The 18,204-nt window shown below is 44.3% G+C and overlaps 1 protein-coding gene across 6 annotated transcripts in view; it reads right to left on the reverse strand.

Annotated features, from left to right (window-relative positions):
• Positions 1-18,204, reverse strand: part of DSCAM (DS cell adhesion molecule) — a 690,516-nt gene that overhangs the window by 45,190 nt on the left and 627,122 nt on the right. For 4 of the 6 annotated variants that reach the window (XM_023630201.2, XM_070252706.1, XM_070252705.1 and 1 more), the window contains 6 exons: positions 14,716-14,833; positions 13,192-13,355; positions 11,501-11,599; positions 8,265-8,453; positions 6,787-7,077; positions 3,240-3,416 (listed from right to left, as the gene is read on the reverse strand). In XM_023630201.2, coding sequence (XP_023485969.2) covers positions 3,240-3,416; positions 6,787-7,077; positions 8,265-8,453; positions 11,501-11,599; positions 13,192-13,355; positions 14,716-14,833 — 1,038 coding nt within the window. Of the gene's footprint in view, positions 1-3,239; positions 3,417-6,282; positions 6,391-6,786; positions 7,078-8,264; positions 8,454-11,500; positions 11,600-13,191; positions 13,360-14,715; positions 14,834-18,204 lie in introns of those variants that run through there. The other 2 variants (XR_011433076.1, XM_070252708.1) reach the window with 2 other exon arrangements.

An 18,204-nucleotide genomic window follows, 5' to 3' on the forward strand; every position in this document is an offset into this window, starting at 1 on the left:
GAATCTGTGCCCTATGTGGGTCAAGTTGTAATTGGGCGATTCTACTAATGAACTCTGTTTAATAGACAGGCATCCACTGCCTTACACACTCTGACTGTCATTTCCCTCCAGGAGTAAGCTGGGAATATGTCGTTAATGAATGGGGACCCTGCAGGGCTGAGAGACAAAGGTTTTTCTGGGGCAAGGCCTGGCCTTTCATTAATTGCCTCTTAACAACCCTAGTCACTTACTCTGTCCTTTTATGGGTCACTTCTCATGGTTACAGAAAGATGAGTCTGTCCCCTGTAAGCCTTTCCTCACTGCCACTGAGTGTGAGCATCTATAATTCTGAGATGCGGTCTTAGTAATCTGTTTTATCTCCAGGACCTAGCCAACCTCTTGTGATCAAATAAAAATGGTTAATATGAAAATTTTACTGCTGCGTTTAAAAATGGTACACCTGGCACACGGTAGATAATCAACAATGGTTTGTTGAATTGAATGTATTTCAGTGTGTCCATGTTAAAACTCGCCATTAGGAAGCAGATAGAATTGGGTACCCAATGCTTTGCATTCCTGCAAATCCCTCTTGTCAGATTCTTGATTTGGAAACCTTTATTAAGCATCTACAAAATGCAACACTGCAGACACCTTCATACCACAGCAAGCTACTTCTCCGGAATTCTCTGCTCCTCAGTGTCTCCCATAAATACATCCTCTTTGCCATGCCACTTATTTTCTTCCTACTGAAACCTTTGTGTTGGCTCTATCTTTTCTCTAGCACAAAGAAAAAAAATTGTTTCCAGTGAATGGAAGACCGTGCTCTTTGACGTGATGTACTGCTTTCTTTACCAAGACCAACTACAAAATGTTGGTCCTAGAAGTAGAGATGCCAACAATAAAAATGCCAGTCCCGGGATATTTTCTGGACACAGCCCTTGGAAGGCAATAGCTAAATTACAAGGGACGATTAAGAATGAAAATAAAGGATGCACGAGCCTCCCAACAGTCTAACCAAATGTATCGGCAAGAGTCAGCTACATCTTTAGCATCTTTTCCTTGTTCTTGGCAAGGAAGAGGAAGATTGGAGTGCTTAAGTTGTAGGTAGAATAGGAAAATAATAGCTGGGAAGGAAAGAGAAAGAAATAGGGGCCAGGGGGAAAAAGAAAAGGTGAATTTGGCAGAGAGTGGTAGAATTGCCTTCACACTTAATGCTTTGCTGCCAAACCCTGAGATCAAATAGAAATGACGAATAGGGGCTTGCCCCTTGGCTGGGTGGTTAAAGCTCTGCCCACTCTGCTTTGGTGGCCCAGGGTTCACAGGTTTGGATCCCAGGTGTGGACCTACTCCAGTCATCAGCCATGCTGTGGCGGCATCCCACATACAAAGTAGAGGAAGATTGGTGCAGATGCTAGCTCAGGGCTAATCTTCCTCAAGCAAAAAAAGAGGAGAATGGGTAATAGATGTCAGTTCAGGGCCAATCTTCCTCACCCAAAAAAAAAAAGATGAGTAAGAAAATTTTACCGTTGGTTTAAACAAATGTTATATGAACAATTCATAGCCTTCTAAACACAACTAGTTAGATTTGGCTGCCTAAATGCACCAGGACACACCCCCTTGGTACCTCAATAACAATGTCCCTGAAGTCCAGACTATGGGATTCTGTTTTCTGTGAAGGAGGGCTATAAAAACATCCTTTTAGTATTTTAATGATGAGCACTTGTGAATGGAATCCAACACGGCTCACCTTAAATCGAATTTCTCAACATATTAGGCAATATTATATCTGTGCAGTGCTGTTTTGCGTAGCCCTCACATGGCCTCCCCTCTTCTCCCCAGTTGGGATTAATTGCTCCCTCTTTTGTGCTTATGTAGGATTGGTTTGAAGTCCCGTTTGAGCATTCATGACATTTTTTGTTCTTTTCCTGGAAGACGCTTCTGTGTCTCCCTCCTACGCTAAACCTAGAGTTCAGAAGGCTCTTTCTTTTCATCTTTGCACATCAAGCATCTAGCACGGCGCTCAGGATATAGACTTCACTCAAGTAAGTAGAGTTAAAAGATACGTGGTTAACGTGATTTAGAAAGGACACTTCAATGAGACTGATGGTTCCTCTGAATTACTGGGCTGCAGAAGATTTAAACAGAAGGACTGTTAAAGTATAGAGATGAAGTGCAATGCACTTCAGATATTTTAATTAGTTGGCAAAGTGAAAGCAAATTAGTAGCAAAATGTGTTAAAGTCCTATAAAGAAGAGTACTTTGAACGAGTGAAGATGTGAAAATATCACCATGTTTTGCTGCTTTAACTGGATCACGGCCAAATAAAGTATTTACCAGAGAGGTCAATGTTTCCCACATACACCAGCGAGGTTTGGGGATATCACAGATATGTTTTAGGTGGAGTGCTTGCAGACTTGCTCCTCAAATGTAACTCTGAAGAATACACAGGATGCTGCTAACATTATTCCGCACTGCACTGATATTAAAACGTGAACATCTTGCAGACGCATTTTACCAAAAAAGTGGCTTGGTAAATACCCTGACAGGTAAAGAGGAAGGACTCGGAAACACTTGTCCTGTCCAGCTTTTCTGTTTGAAAGAACTTGTTGTCCTTCCACTGCAGAGCCAGGGCAAGGAAGGGCTGTCGGCCAGAAGCTGGAAACAGCCTCGTCGCCAGACTCCACAGAGCTGGACAGTATAACAATGGTGCCCCCAACAACGGCTCTCATCTGGCCGAGGGGCTCACCTTCCACTGTCGTTTTCTTAGTTAGACTGAAACTCTTACACTGGGCTTCGCCTCAAAATTTTAATTCGGGAAAGTGTGTGTTTTCTGCTTTCCAATGCCTTACCAGAACCATAAGCCCTCAATTTCCGCTTCCCGGTAAGAAAATAGTTCACATTTCCAGAGCAAATCTCCTAGGTCTTTTCAAAGGAAGCCGTACTTGGTGGTACTGCTTGAATGGCTAAAAATTAAAGAGAGTGGGCTTGAAAAATCCATGAGAAAATCCACCTACTGCCAGCTAGGATTTAGGAGACCTGTGAGGGGCTGACTTTCACTCCATTTCCGATTGACTGAGTAGTAACATCTGTAGGACTTTTCCTCTAGGCTTTGCGGTCTTGCAGAAGGCACGTCACAGAATCAGGCAGTTGGGGCTCCTGGCTCAGAGAGTAAAGGCTATTCCACTGGGGGCTAATTCTCTCCTGCCTGGCTGTCGAGTGACACCTGGCACGCGCAGTGGATGGCCGGAGCCTTGACTCACCTCTCAGCCTCTTCAGCCTCTGCTCCCGCCTCCTCCTTCGCACCACCAGCAGGAGAACAAAAAGCAGCAAGACCCCCACCAAGATACAGGAGATGGTCACCAGCATCTTGAGCCCCTCGTTGGTCGCCAGTCCTTCTTCGCTTTGGACAACTGACTTAATGAGTGGAGGGATTGTACCTGAAAGCAGGGCCATGATGTTAGATGGCTATTAATGAAGACAGCATGGCGGAGTTTTTAGGGATGACGGGTTATAAGAATCGGGCCGTGTGATCCAAGGGTGTCCAAGGTGATGAGAAATGAGAGGAACTCTTTATCTAGGTCCTTGCTGATTTATTTACTTGCTCGCTCCCCTCCTTTCTGCCCAACTCAACTTACTCTGTAGCACATCAAATCAGCATCGGCACAAAGGGTGGAGTGCATCTCTTTGAAAGGGACTTCATTTTGCAACCTACTGCTGGGTGCAGGCACTTGAAAGCATAATGTCCAGGCTAGGTGCTTAAAAAAGCCACATGCATTTACCTGGAATTCAGTGTCACCCATAGCACAACTGAGACAGGCTGTTTGAAAAATTGCACATCAAAGAACGAACAACAGGTTTGGCAAGCGGACAGAAGAGAGTCTGCAGGGAGACTGTACCAGACACACTGGCTTAAAGAAGCTTAAAATCCCTTTTTGTTTGGTTATTCACTTGCTTTTTATCACAGGTGTAAGACTACATCTCCTTTAAAAACTGTCATTGTAGGGTTTAAGAGCTACAGACAACTTTTCAAAGGGGAACCATCCAGGTCTCTAAAGAAACCTATTTATTGACCAGGCATTGTTAAACAGTGCTGTGAAATTCAGATTATTTAGAATTATAAGGAAATAACTAGAAGGCTGAACTCTGAACTATTTTAAGCTGCCTTCTACACAGAGGCTGAATGCAATGGGCGCAGAGATTCAAACACTGACATCCACTTTTTATGGAGCATGCATTTTGGCACCCTCCATTATGTAAGATGCGCCATTCCACTGTACTTTCCATGTACAACTAGGGCCAGCAAGTCAAAGATTTAGGAAAAATAATGTAATTTCCCCCTGAGCAAAAGTGGTCTTTATCTTGCATCAAGTGAGTAGAACAGAGATAACGAGCCCCAGTTCCCTATGCTATCTGCTAAGTCCAAGGAGAGCATTCTTCCAACTTTATAGTGTTTTGTGCTGGGAACCCAAGTCTGCAAATGCTCGGAACCCAGGTAGGTGGCACATAAGGGGATGCAGGCGGGGATGAGTCTGCAAAACCAAGAGAACATAAGGACAAGTGGAAACGTTTGGCCAAGGAAATGGTAGAAGAAAGAGTCAAATAAAGAAATGGAAGAATCTGCAATCTGACTGGTATAGATGGGAGGCTAATTGTCAATGTTTGTTTTTCCCAAAATGAAGAAAATTCTTCAGACAGATGTGACAAAAGAGATATTAAAGCTATAGATCCACGAGATTGGCTCAAAGAAATCCGTAATCTTTTTCAAAGAAAATAGAAACATATATTCTCACTTCGTAGTGTCATAAAATCATTTCAGAGTTCAGAAAATTAAAGGTAGCTCACAGGACTTTTTCATGATGATAATATAAGATCCCGGATAAAGTGAGAGCATTAAATATTCTTTTGGAAGACAAGCATTTAAAATCCGCACAGCGCTTTGTAAGTTAGACTCCAGTTTCAAATGCTGCACAGGAGCAGTTTCTAACTAAGTGGTTGGCTATGGACATACCACCAACGTGCACACTGAAGCTTTGCTCCAGCATCTCCACAGATTGTAGAGAAGCTGTGTGCCCGAGTGTGATTATTGTAAAAGTCAAGTGACGTAAGTCAATAATCTAAAGTAAGAAATATCCTGACTGCCCAAATGGTCACCTACTAGCAGAAGGCTTTGGGGAACCCTTAAATAATAGTAAAGTGTTTGATCTTTCATTCTGTAAGACCAGAGAATTAAACCATGTCGGGGGAGAAACCAAGTCAGAAGTGCTGCTCTGCCTGTGGTGATGCTTTGTGACGGGAACGTCTTTGAAGGATGTCACTCATAACCGAGGGCTAGAAAGTTAGAGCGACATCAGCCCTTGAGACAATGGTTACCACCCAGGAGCTGTGCAAAGCGCTCCGGGGCCATGGGGTAGAGCGCCACAGAGGCAAGGCCCCAAGCTGGTGTGACCAACACCAGGAGGATTTCCACCTAAGGACCTCCCTCCAGTCACAGGCCCCAGGCCTGAAAGGTTGGGGATGAGTGTGGGCTCTGGCTGAGGAGGGCTTTGTGGGGAAATGGCCCTGGACAGGACATTCGAGTGGGTTTCCACAGTGCGCCAGAGAGCAAAGAACTGGCTCTAGGCCAACCAGGAGATTCTGGGAGAAAACGGCCAAATGAGGATCCCAGGCCACATCACCTCATTAGCTTCCTTCAGTTATTTCTGAGGGTCCTTGGGTTCATGGACTCTCTTTTCATAGGATGCTCCTGCTGGAGCTTTAATTAGCAAGATCCCAAGTGCACGTAAGCGGGGGGGCGCCCCTTTAGCCTGCCTGGCAGTGAGTAAAGTATTGGGGCATTGGCTCAGGTACAGCCTTTCTGGGCCCACTCATCCGACACTGGGGTCCAGCCTGATCCACGGGGAGTGGACAGAAGGCTCTGAGGGGAGCTAAGCCAGCAGTCCCGAACATTCCGATAAACTGCAGCTGCTTTACATGGTGATCAGAGCGCCTAACGCAATCCCTTCGGCTCCCTGAGTGAACAGCACTGCAAGGCTGCAGAAATCAGCATCAAGATGCTGCTCTTCAGGACTTTCTAAAGTTCCCTAACCACAAGTCATTCAATGAGCTTCACCAGGCTGGGCACTTGTTCAATATCAATAAATGGCCCTTGATACAAGTTACAGAAAAAAAGGATAAAAATTTATATCATTTAATTTTGGTCAACTAAATGTCATGAGACGCCTCACCTGGTTTTCAGAAAGCCCATTCATATTGCACATGTGCATGCATGTGTGTGTGTGTGGGGGGGGGGGTGGGTGAGCATGCACAAACATCCTGACACTGTCCTATTTCCATCAGTGCCTCTATTTCTGCTGAGAGACTAACATAAATCCTTTACCATGGAAAACTGTTTTTGCACATGCAGTTTAAGGGCTTAATGAGAGCAAACACGAAAGTTATGTGGATTGGGATGGGGTGGGGAAAGAGGTGGGAGACAACAAAAGCAATGTTAGCTCACGGTCATTGACAAAGGTACAGAATCACGTGGTCAAGAATCCTTCAGCCCGGAGAGAAATCACTCCTGCACCAAGACTCGCTAATGAGATCCCGTTGGTTCTCAGCCCCTTATTTCTGGAACACGGTCATGGTCATGTGAGTACAATGAGCTAGGGAGCCCTGGAGGGAGCCGACTAAATGGCCCCAAAGCCTAATGGGATCTGTGGGCCCTGGTTATGCTGTGCCAGTGATGAATGTCAAGTGGGGAAGGGTCAGTGAGCACATGCATGTCCCGAGACACAAATAGGAGGGCTCTAAGGCCAGCCAGCTTACTGCCATCGTAGTTCAGCGTGGCGAAGTTGGCCTGCTTCTCCGCACAGCCAGCACTGTTGCACACCCTCATCTGCAGCTCATACCAGGTGGCCTCCTGCAGGTCGTACAAAATGTACGACTTGGAGAGAGAGGTCCGCTGCGCTGTGGTCCAGACCGTGGTCCCAAAGGGTCTGTACTCGAGCGTGAAGGAGGTGATAGGGCAGCCGCCATCATTCCAGCCGATGAGGTTCAGCCTCACGCGTGTGGTGTTGATGCTGGCGAAGAGCTCTTGCTCCTTCGAGAACTGGGGCTCTGTGGGAGAAGGCACACCGGGGATCAGCTCATAGCTGCATGAATGAGAGCCGTCAAAGTAGTCACACATTTCCCCTGGGCTGCTTTCTCCACCTAGATGAGGAGTTCAGTCCATGTCTGGGTCACAGGCCACTTGCAAATTGTCCACTATTTATAGGGACCTTATAGACCAACGGGCTATCTCCAACCATAATAACCTAGATGTGAGGGGGAAAAGTGGGTGGGTAAAGGTCATCTTTGTGTTTCCTAGAGTTCCTTGAAGAACGACACTCTTTTCATGTGTGCTTTTCCTTGAGTGGTTCTGAAGGACCCACTGCAGTGTGCTGGGCTGACCTTTCCATTCTCGTGTGGGTAGATCTGACTCACTGAAGACAGAGTTGGATTTGGGAAGTGCCATCAGGTACCCCTCACCATGCAAACACTTTATACTGGAGCAGAGGGACCTAATGGATATATTTCTGCATAAGTCAATCCCTCATCATCTGAATCTTTATGATGACGTTCTCCAAAACTCAGGTGCCGGATCCAAACAACGCCTTTGCCTTGCCATCTCTCACTCTCGTGCCATCCAGCCCACTCCACCAGATAAGAGTCAGGTGAGAGTGAGACCTACGAAGACCTTCTCTTCACCTCCCCCTTACACTGGTGTGTGGCTATATCTCTCCCTCTTTCAGGTGTGCTGGGCAAAAATTCAGCGCTGAACATCATTCCCCTGGGATTCATGTCCTTGAAGGTCCATGTTTCAGATTAAAAAAACAACCCACAAAAGGGTTAACAATCTATCCCAGGCAATTCCCACCTGAGAAGCAGGGCCATGGGGCAATGTGAAAGTTATAGATAGAGGGCACATGGGGAGACTAGGGACAAAGGTCACCCTAGGAGAAGGTGAGAAGGCAAATGTCACATTGCACGGTTGCCCAGCCTGGGCACTTTATGTTGGCACCAAAGCCCTCGATTTTCAAACGATATTCTTATTTTTACCTGCAAATGAAATAGGAAAAAGAGCTCCAGAATACTCTGTAAGGACCTGCCACTCTCTCTTTACCTTGCTGTGGCTGCCAAACCCATTTTGGCAATAAAGTTCAAACACACAAACATGCAAATATCTGATGCATCTTTTGTGATTCCAATGCCCCTTTGATCTGGAAAATAGAGGAAATCTAGAAACAACAAGAAGGTATACGCACCTTTTCCCAATGTTTTCGCTTCTATGATTTCACTTATGCGCCCGGGCCCCACTCCATTTTGGGCGGTAAGTGTGAACTTATACCAGGTACCACATTTCAGATTTTCCAGGCGGTAAGAACGTTCACTCGGGCTGATTGGAAAACTTCCCCACTGCTCACTGTTATCCTCGGAGTACTGCAATATGTATCCTTCAGAAAACAGGAAATATTCGCAAGAGCGTTATTTGCCTGCTACCAGACGTTGAGTGGTGTCTGTATTTTGTATCGGATGGGAGTTCTCAGAATTCGAGCATCTTTGGAAGAGAACATTTGAACTCTTCTTGATTCCAGGAAATTTAACCCAGGTTGGGAGAAGTGCTGTGACGACGTATTGATGAGTGAGGTATTTAGGCCACACCAACATTACTATGGTGGTATTACTGGATGGTGTGGTGGAAATAAAACCAGTTTCTGACCATAACCTTTTAAAAGGTGCACCTGGCAGCAGAGAGTGGACACTAAATTTCTGGCCTTGATAGCACACGTGCCCGAATCCTTGGGCATGGTCTGAAGCTGAGTTATTTTTAAGAGAACAAAGCTCTGGGAAAGTGATATGCTATCAATGGGGCTAGGAATCTCCTCGGCCATCCCTTGCTCAGGCCACAATTACTAAGGGAAGCGGCTCCAGATCTTGTAGCCATCTCAGCATTTCAATGGTAACCTGGCTTCTTCTTAGTTGGAAAAATCCCTCCAACAATTCATTTCTGCACATGACCACTGGTACCTCTATTTTTACTACTACTAACAACAACTGTCATTTTCTGAGCACTCACTACGTGCCAAGCATCTCCTCAGCCCATTACATTACCTCATGAAACCCTATGAAATAGCGATTATTATCTCCACAGTACTGATGAAGAGACTGAGGCCCACAGAGGTTAGGTGACCATTCTAGGGTCCCATATGTAAGAGTCACACCCCACCGTCAGAATCTGAATCCTACCCTCCTCGACCCTGTGGTCACTGAGACATTCCTCCCTGTTGTAGCCTTCATCCCTGTTTCTCCAAAGATTCTCCTGGGGCAAAAATATTCTGTCTGCTCTGTCCTTGTCTCCAAGGGTTCACACCCAGGCAGCCCGGGACTCGCCTACCTAGTGCATGGTGTCCTCACACCAACAGACTGGTATCTTCTATCCTGCCTGTGGAATCCCACTTTCAACACAGGCAAAGCACTTCCCACGTCCACACTCTACTCTTCTATAACCCACACTGGCAACATTACGTCTTCTCCAAGCCTGTCACACGGGGATCACCCATCTCTGATTCCTCCGTCTGTGCTCACGGTCAGTATCTTCCCTGCTCCTTCCTCCGTCCCTTCTCTCTGGCTCCTTGGGGTCCATCCTCCTCCCTGATCCTCATTTTCTCTTCTGTGTTCCTGATCTGTGCTCATCGCAGCTCCTCTAATACCTGACAGGCGAGTGATGGATCTGTGTACTCCATGCTCCCACCATCATAGCCTGACTTCCACTCCAGCTTTGCCCAAAACACCTCCTTGGTGCCCTACACACCGTGGGGACTGCATTTTCCTTCTAATTTCTACCGTCTAAACCACTATGAGGAAGCTTTCCAACCCTTGGCAATGGGAGCCCTCATGCCAATGGCTTTGACCACCACTGTGTTTCAGGGCCCCCCCGGTTGCCTTTGCTTGGAAATTCTTCATCGCAAAAATTGGCCTCATCTCTAAGACCTTCCACTCTGACACTCTTCCTGTACTACTTCTCCTAAGCTCTCACACTAATGGATCCAAAACTTCATTTCATTTGAACCTAGAGTCCTGGGGTCCCTTGAACTCTTTCCTTGGTGCCCCATTTTTTTCCATAAAAAGGTTCTCTAACTAGCCTAGAATTTTTGGTAGACCATTTCGATACAGACTCTGGTTTTCCTCACTCTTCTGATTTCTGGCCACACTTATCCCCCGGTCTGGTAGGACCAACTCTGGTAACCTGTGATCCGCTTTTCTTCCCAGCTGTCCAGCATCACTTGAGAAAGTCATTAAATGGTGATAATTGTGCCCGCTACAATCTGTGCTATTTCTCTGCAGCTGGGGCCTTGCTCCCACTCGGCAATGACTTTGTTCATCTATTAATGACTCCCTGTGCATTTCACACGGCAGCTGTTACAAATCTTTCCCACGCTCCTCAAACCCACAAAGAATCCTCACCCCTAATCATCCACCTATTTTCAAAAAATAATCTCACCTTCTCCTTTCCTAATAAAAGGGGAAATCCTCCCCTTTACCCAGCAGAATGCTGATAAATGTTTAATGACCAGCTCTTAAAAAACAGAAGAGCTACGATTGGTAGCATTTCTGATTTTCATGGTGTGTAAACACCCCCAGCCTGGCTGTAGTCACTGAGTGTGAAGCTGGGAAGAGATGCGACAACTCGATCTCATGAGCTAGAAGGAGCTGGGGGTCCAGCATACCACTGGCTTCACCCTAAAATGCCCCTATATTTCTAGTCGTCTTCTCACCTTGCCCTTCTCTCGGAAGAAAGGAAGTCCTCTGCCTTCGGAAATCTAAGGCCCCCATCCTCTCCCACCCAATCCAGGACCTCTTTCATCACCTAGTCCCGCACTCCTGCGCCTCTTCAGTCTCTTCCTCTGGATTGTCTCCCTTTCCCTGGTCGACAACTTACTTAGAATGATGTTCTCCCACCTCCACTTAGGCTGGAATTATCACGCTATCCCAATCCTTCAGTACAAACTTCCTTTATCCTTTTCTAGTATACACTAATTGCAAAAGCTTTGTGCAAATAGGTCATTTCCCAACTAAATTCTAGGTTCTCCATCTTTTATTATTTTATAAGTCAGAACAGGAACTGTGGTTACTTGAATGAATGATTGAACACATGAATGAATGAACGATAATGTTGACAACATGTGGAAGAAACGGCATGCGGAATTTCAGAGGTGAGATAACCAAGCTGTTTTTTTTTTCTTTTCTGCATTTGTTAATATTTCACTCAGACTGGATGCACAATAATAATTTTGTGAACGGGACTCCTTGGATGAATGATGAGTTTCAACAAATACCATAAAAATAGATGCATGGTTTCCTGTTTAGTTAATGGAAGGATTAATTACTCAATGTAATTTTTTGAGGAATAAACTAACATAATTATTTGATAAAGATGTGTCACATCAGCCTGTGGATAATGACAATTAAACAACTATTGTGGACAAGCTATTTCTATTACCTCTGATAGAGCTGCCCCCATTGTCTCCAGGAAGCCAGGAGAGGGTAATAGAAGAAGACGTGGTTTTGGACACCGTCAGCCGAGGCTGATCTGGTGGAACTAGAGAGGAAACAGTTTTTAGAAAACAAGAATTAGTTTTTCACATCCTTCATCTTCTTTAACAGTCATTTACCAAATCATTTTTAACAGCCATTTATTAAATAAGTGTTTTAGGTTGCCAAAATATGCAATTCACTTCTGTCAAAATGTCTATTTCGTTGATATCCTGGGCTAAAGAGAGAGAACAGAGCGAATCTATTATTTAAAGAAAATTCAACCACATTTCTACTTAGATTTATATCTAACTCATTTTCTCATCGACTTCTTGAATTTCTGAGTTGTTCATCACTAACTGAAATCTTTTTAAAACTTACTAAGGATGCATGCATTATTTTACTCTGAATTTCCCCCATGATGCCAGCGAGAAAGATAAGTGGTATCCACTTAGCTGTTCTGTTCTCAGGGACGTGAAAGGGAGAGGAGAAGAGTGGCTAGAGGGGAAAAGAATTGCAAAAATTTCCACTTTAACTACTCCCCCAAGACACAACACCCACATGTGCACACAGTCACTCAGCTCTGAAAATCAGAGGCGTGCCGCCAAGCAGCAGCACGCGACCTTGAGAGTTCATACAAGGTTTGAAGAATACATACTTTCAACCAATGAGCCTCAATACTATTTTGGATTAGCTCTGAGGATTGAAGTGCTGAAGAAATTCGGAATCAGGTTATCCAAATTATACAGAAATCTTCCCATAAAACGTCCTTCTCTTTCCTCCGAGAGAAGCCTGATATATTAACCCGAAGGCATAAAACATTGACCTACCTCTTTAGAGTCATTAATATAGTGTCTATCTTCTGAAATGCCCTGAAATGCTCCCGACTTCAATATACTTGAAATTCCAGATCAATTATTCATTGTTTTTTTAAAAAATATGGTTCTTCTCCTCCCCTCCCTTCCTACCGAGGACAATACTAATTTTATTTTTACTTGCTGCGATTTATTAATGTGATAACAATTAAACCCAAAGACGCATATGTTTTGATTCTACTAATAAAATATCACTGTTCCAAATTTGAACCCCATCAGTGGCCATTTGGGATTTTACGTATGATTTTAATTTGAAATCTTGAATTTGTCACGTACCTTTTGTGTATGATATCAAGAAAAAATTACGTGCGTTGTATTAAATACAGAACTAAATGTTGTAGCAATACACAGAGTTTTAGTCAGTGTCTTTTTTACTTACATTGCCTATAACAATTTAGTTACTTAGAAGACCTTAAAAGACCTCGGTTCAGACTTATTTTTGTTTGTATTTTCTGGGTTACACTTATATAGAATAGAGTCAACCATGCAATTAGTGGCAGTTATTAAGAAGGACTTTCTTAGCGATGCACACAGAAAGAAAAATGAGACTAAGCTCTCTAGATGCAAAACTGTAAACAGTGTTATCTCTGGGATTATGAATGCTTTTTATTTTCTTCGAGTTTTTTAAATTACACTTTCCAAAATGAACACGTATTTTTTTGTAACATGGAAATAGCAATTAGCTCTTTATAAAGGCTGATTTTTAAGTTTGTTCAATTTTACTCTTTGCATATAGGCATACATGCAAAAAAACGTCATGAAAGAGAGTCCCCAAATTTTGTACCTTGTACTTGTAAATTTAAAATAATCTCATCTGATCCCCAGTTGTTATTGGCGATACAGCTGTAATAGCCGGAATCTTCTGCCTTCACTGTGCGGATAACGAAGCTTCCGTTGCTGAAGATGCTCCTTCGCCCATCAATCGTTACTAGGCTGGGTGTCCCGTTACTGCCTCACAGGAAAAAAAAGGCACAGATTAAAGAAATTACAATCCAAGTTAGCTGAGGCTGGGGAAAAGCATAAAGACTCTCTCTGAAGCAAACGACACATTTGGAAGCTTGTATTAAGTAAGAACTAAACTATCATCATATGACAAAAACAATCAAATAGCTGAGTTTTGTTCTTTGTAAAAAATGCTATATTGGAGTGAGGTCTGTGTCAAAGGCCTAGATTCTAGCTCCTCGAATATGTCAATAACTGCCATAGCCCCAGTGGGCCTTTCTCTCCTCCACTGTGCAGGCACCAGTAACTTCCCCTTTTTGGGAAATCCTTTTGTGGACAGAAGTGCCATTTTGACCAAATCATGTAGGAACAACTAAATTTTGCGACCTCTGGTAGATTCATTTGAAGTTATAGTTGTTAACAATTTTGACATAAGAAATGAACTGTAGCATCTCAACAGGGCAATGAGCTGACCCTAGTATAAAGAGAGTTTCCTTGCTGTCATAAGCGAGGCCACGGTGGCGAGAGTCCAGTCATCTAGGGTCATCCCCAAATCAGGCAGAATGCCACTTGACCTTAGGAGCATACTTATTTCCTTTGGATTAACTGACTTTAAAAGAGATGAGAAAAGTGGTCACTGGACGAAGACCATTATTTCAATAGGTTATGTCTTTCAAGCGCTTTTGTTTTGAAAATAGGTACTCTTCAGAATCCGTTTTAAATCAAATCTCTGGGCACATTAGTGAATTCTCAACCCTTTATTTATAACCTAATTTCTTCCTCTGAACAGAGAGAAAGCATTTAAAAAAGTTACGCTGACAGAATACTTCTCACCCACTTTCTCCCTTCTATCTTAGCTGCTATTATTTTAATAATGACTGTTGAGTATGGAAAATCAGATTTTGTATTAGCAAAGTGCTAATGTATTGCACTTCTTAAAGTTATTTCTCAGAGCATTTGAGTCAGGGTTAGTCGGTCCATTATCTTGGAAGGGGAAGAGATGGGCGCTAAGTCTCACGTAACCTTGGGTACATTCATCTTGGTTGTACAGGAAATTTAGGCGACAAGGCACAGAAAACTTACAGAGATTATGGGGTTGATGAGACTCTTTTCCTTGAAATAATTCTCTTACAAACTTAAAGGCTGTGAATTTACGGCGGATTCACACAATAGATCTGATCCTTTTAGTGCTAAAGCTAAGATCCACCCCGCACCCTGACCTCCCCTCTATCTCGAATCAGTCAGTAGGTTTCCTGGAGCTTTCATTAGAGTAAATGAATACCAGGTTCGACCACTGGACCCAACACTGTATGTCTGATGCCATCTCTCAGAGTTCACTGAGGGCATACACTGGGTTACTGGTTACCTGTCTTTCATCCATTTTACTGCAGGAGAAGGGTCCCCGACAGCTTTACAAGGCAAGGCGATGTCTTTCATCCATGGCGTAGTCACTGTGCCACTGAAGGTCAGGATTCGTGCGGGGGCTGGAGCACCAAACAGCAGAAGCCCAGTTACTCCACTTGTCTACACAGAGGCCAAAATGACCTTGCCCACTATAGCAACACCCCTAAAAAAGGCGAGTGCAGCACCGCCAATTAACGTCACACCTCTCAACATTATTCTCGGTGTCCGGGTGTGTACAAGGGATTTTCATTGTAAGAACATACAAATAGCTGAAAACCTCCTATTGTAGCATTTTTCCCCCTTCTATTGACTACAATTAAATATTTGGGGCTTCATAAGCTTGGCAGCTCCAAGCTGTGTTTTCTATGAGCCCAATTATTTTTCAAAGCACTTTATTAAGCAATTTATCTCAACAGCAAAAACTGCACATTAAAATACATTTTTCATATCTGAGAGAATAGACAATACAAAACATAAAGCCCCCAAAGACAGGAGGAAGTAAAACTGGAACAACTTCTATTTATCAGTTTTGTGGTACCTTCCTGACTTTACTATATAAACTTGATCTTCTGCACAAACATTAAGGAAAATGAACATTTTCAGAGTGGCCTCTCTTGAAAAACAACCATTTACTTGGGACAGTGATTCAGATGCTTGAACAGGAGCATCATGCAGAGGTGTCTGGCGCTGGCACAGTCCCCAAGTAACAGGAGGGCTCAGGAGGTAGAGGGGGAGAAGCCCAGGGTGGACTCGCGTCAGCAGGGGCCTCTTTGAAGACTATTGGGGCCCAGCACTCACAGGCTCCTAGAAGCACCTTCTTGAGTGAGACACAAAAGATGACAGAGACACCAAGACACAAGTCTTCCAGAAGCAGAATCATCTGCCTGACCTTTGCCATACACTGGGACAGTACTTTCTACAATGCTCCATCTGCAAGCTCAGCATGGCCAGATGCACACAGATGTGGTCTTAAGACTGCAAGTGGAAGGTGGCCGCAATCTGATTCTGGACCCATAAAGATGGGACCAGTGTTCGGACCCCTCTACCACTTCAGGCTTGAGAGTTTGGACTGACCAACAGGCATAGGGGACAAATTCCCCAGGAAAGCCCTGGAATTCCAGGAAAGGTGGGTTTCCTGGAGCCAACTCATTATGGAGTCATCCTGGTCTAGAACACAAGCCTTGGTCGTTCAGGTCTACCAAACAACTCCCGTTTTTGTTGTTCTGAGCTCTGTGGGCAAGAGCAGAGAGAAGGAGGAAATGCCAGTGGGCTCAGAAGCTGGACCATTTTTGTGCAGCAAATATTACAACAAAACCCAACCAAGTATTTGAAGCAACGTTCCTGCCTGCAGGGGAAACAGAAGCTCTTCCTCCTTAGAGAAGGGTCTTCTGAGACGGCTCATGGATGGCACCCTTCACCACAGAATGGAGTATTCTAGGGCAGAGACCACTCTATCAGTCCCTGACGTTGCGGATTTTCATCATGATAAGAGAAATATCCTGGTCAGGTAGCACCGGCTTTCTGGCATTGGTAGTTTGCATTTTCCCTTTCAAACCTTTCAGACTGTCCTTTTATGAGGAATGTTTTCACAGAAAACTAGGGTAGAACTAGTGAAACCTAGCTAGAGTTAGGGGCTTTCAAGCTTTTTAAGAGTCCCCTCTACTGTAAGAAATATATTTTACATGAATCCCAGAAGTTACACACATATTAAGATGTGCGTGTGAAAACAGTTATGCAAATTAATACTTAGTGTGTATGATGCATTCTGCTTCTTTTTCAAGTCTAGGCTAGACTATTTGACTCTATTCCATTGCATTCCACTTTAGCTCTTAAATATGCTGGTTATAAGCCTTAAAATTAATTCCAGGACTTAGGGACGATTTCCCATCTGCTTTTTGAGCCCCATCCTTCCAGCTTGAACCTTTCTGTTTTTACAGTTTGCCAGTGTCTGGGGCTTCCGAGTGGTGCCTGCCAGACCGAACATTTGCTCCATGCTTGAGGAACTGCCCAGCTCAGCCCCTTTCTAGAAAATCTACCTAGATCAACCCTAACTCTGTGTGAACCCCATTTGAGCATGAGAAGCTGAACATTTCTGGAGAAATCCATGTGATTTGGGAACCATTGTGCATTCATGATCACCAACCTACACCAGACTCTTCAGCTCTCCCTGCCGGTCCTTCTGTTTCCTTAGTGAATTCCTTCCTGCTTCTCTGCAATGATGATTTCCTCTTGTCCCTCCTCTTCTCAAATTTCTGGTCCTCCATCCACCTCCACCCCCACCCCCCTCCCCCGCAACTAAATTGCCTAATACTTGAAAGAGAAAATTGAAGACACCGCTGGGAACTCTGCATTTCCTGCCACCAAATCTATAAACTCACTTGCGTTTCCTCCAGCAAACCTCGGTCTTGTGGCCATCGCTCTTTCTCCTGTGTTATCAACCTCTCCCTCTCTGCTGGAGCCTTCCATTGCCCTACAAACATGTCTTGCTAGCTGACATATTAAAAAATAGTAAAACCAGAGCCTTCCCCTCGCCAGACCCCCTGGACCTCCAACATGCTACCCTCTTTCTCAGCTGGAGGCCTTCTCATGTTGCAACACCATTGTCTTCCCTTGTCATGTAACTGCACTCATCCTTGAGGGCAGGTAGACATCATTTATATATATATAATCCTTAGAAGAGACTCTTGTGTGCTTACCAAACCCTGTTTCCTTTTCCTTCTTGACATTCACCCTGGCTTCCTTTCCCAGCTCTGTTTTGAAAATCACTAGGGCTCAAGCCTTCATTCTACACAACAGAATGTGGGTAAAACTGATGCCCATGCTTCCAAGTCTGGCCCATGAAAACCTCTCTCGCCAGCCTCCATGCCCTCTCTCTCTCCATCTATGTGGCTGGACATGAAGGACCCCAGGACTTGAAATCACAAGGTGGAGGAGACCTGGATCCCTGAGTCACCATGTGGAATGAGCCACCTGTCCAGGAATATCTGTGTTGGCCTGTGTTACTATGTCAAGCCAGGGAAACAGGGATATCTGCTTCAATGGTCAGGCTTCCTCGACTATATCACCCCTGTGTCCCTAGCCTAATGCCTGACATACAATAGGCACTCAAAATGATTTAAGAAATGGCCAAATGACATTTAATTTCCCCAGACAAGTCGTACTCCTGGGGAAGTAGCCAGTTTTCTTTTGTGCCCCTTTGAGTATATCACCTCCTACAACATCAGCCAGGACATTCCTGGCTATGTCTGGAGATATAACATCGAACACACAAAAGGAGAGGAGGTCTAGCCATCGTTAATCCTACATCTTATGTTGCATTTCTGTTTTTAATCCCACAGTGCTGTCCTTATGCCCATCAATAATCATTGTGTTCAAATGTTAGAGAGTGTATGTTAGGGGTGGCTCGATATCATGATCAAAGAGTATGATAAACAAAAACAAAAAAATCCAC

The sequence above is a fragment of the Equus caballus genome, chromosome 26, assembly GCF_041296265.1.
Source record: "Equus caballus isolate H_3958 breed thoroughbred chromosome 26, TB-T2T, whole genome shotgun sequence".
NCBI classification, from domain to species: domain Eukaryota; kingdom Metazoa; phylum Chordata; class Mammalia; order Perissodactyla; family Equidae; genus Equus; species Equus caballus.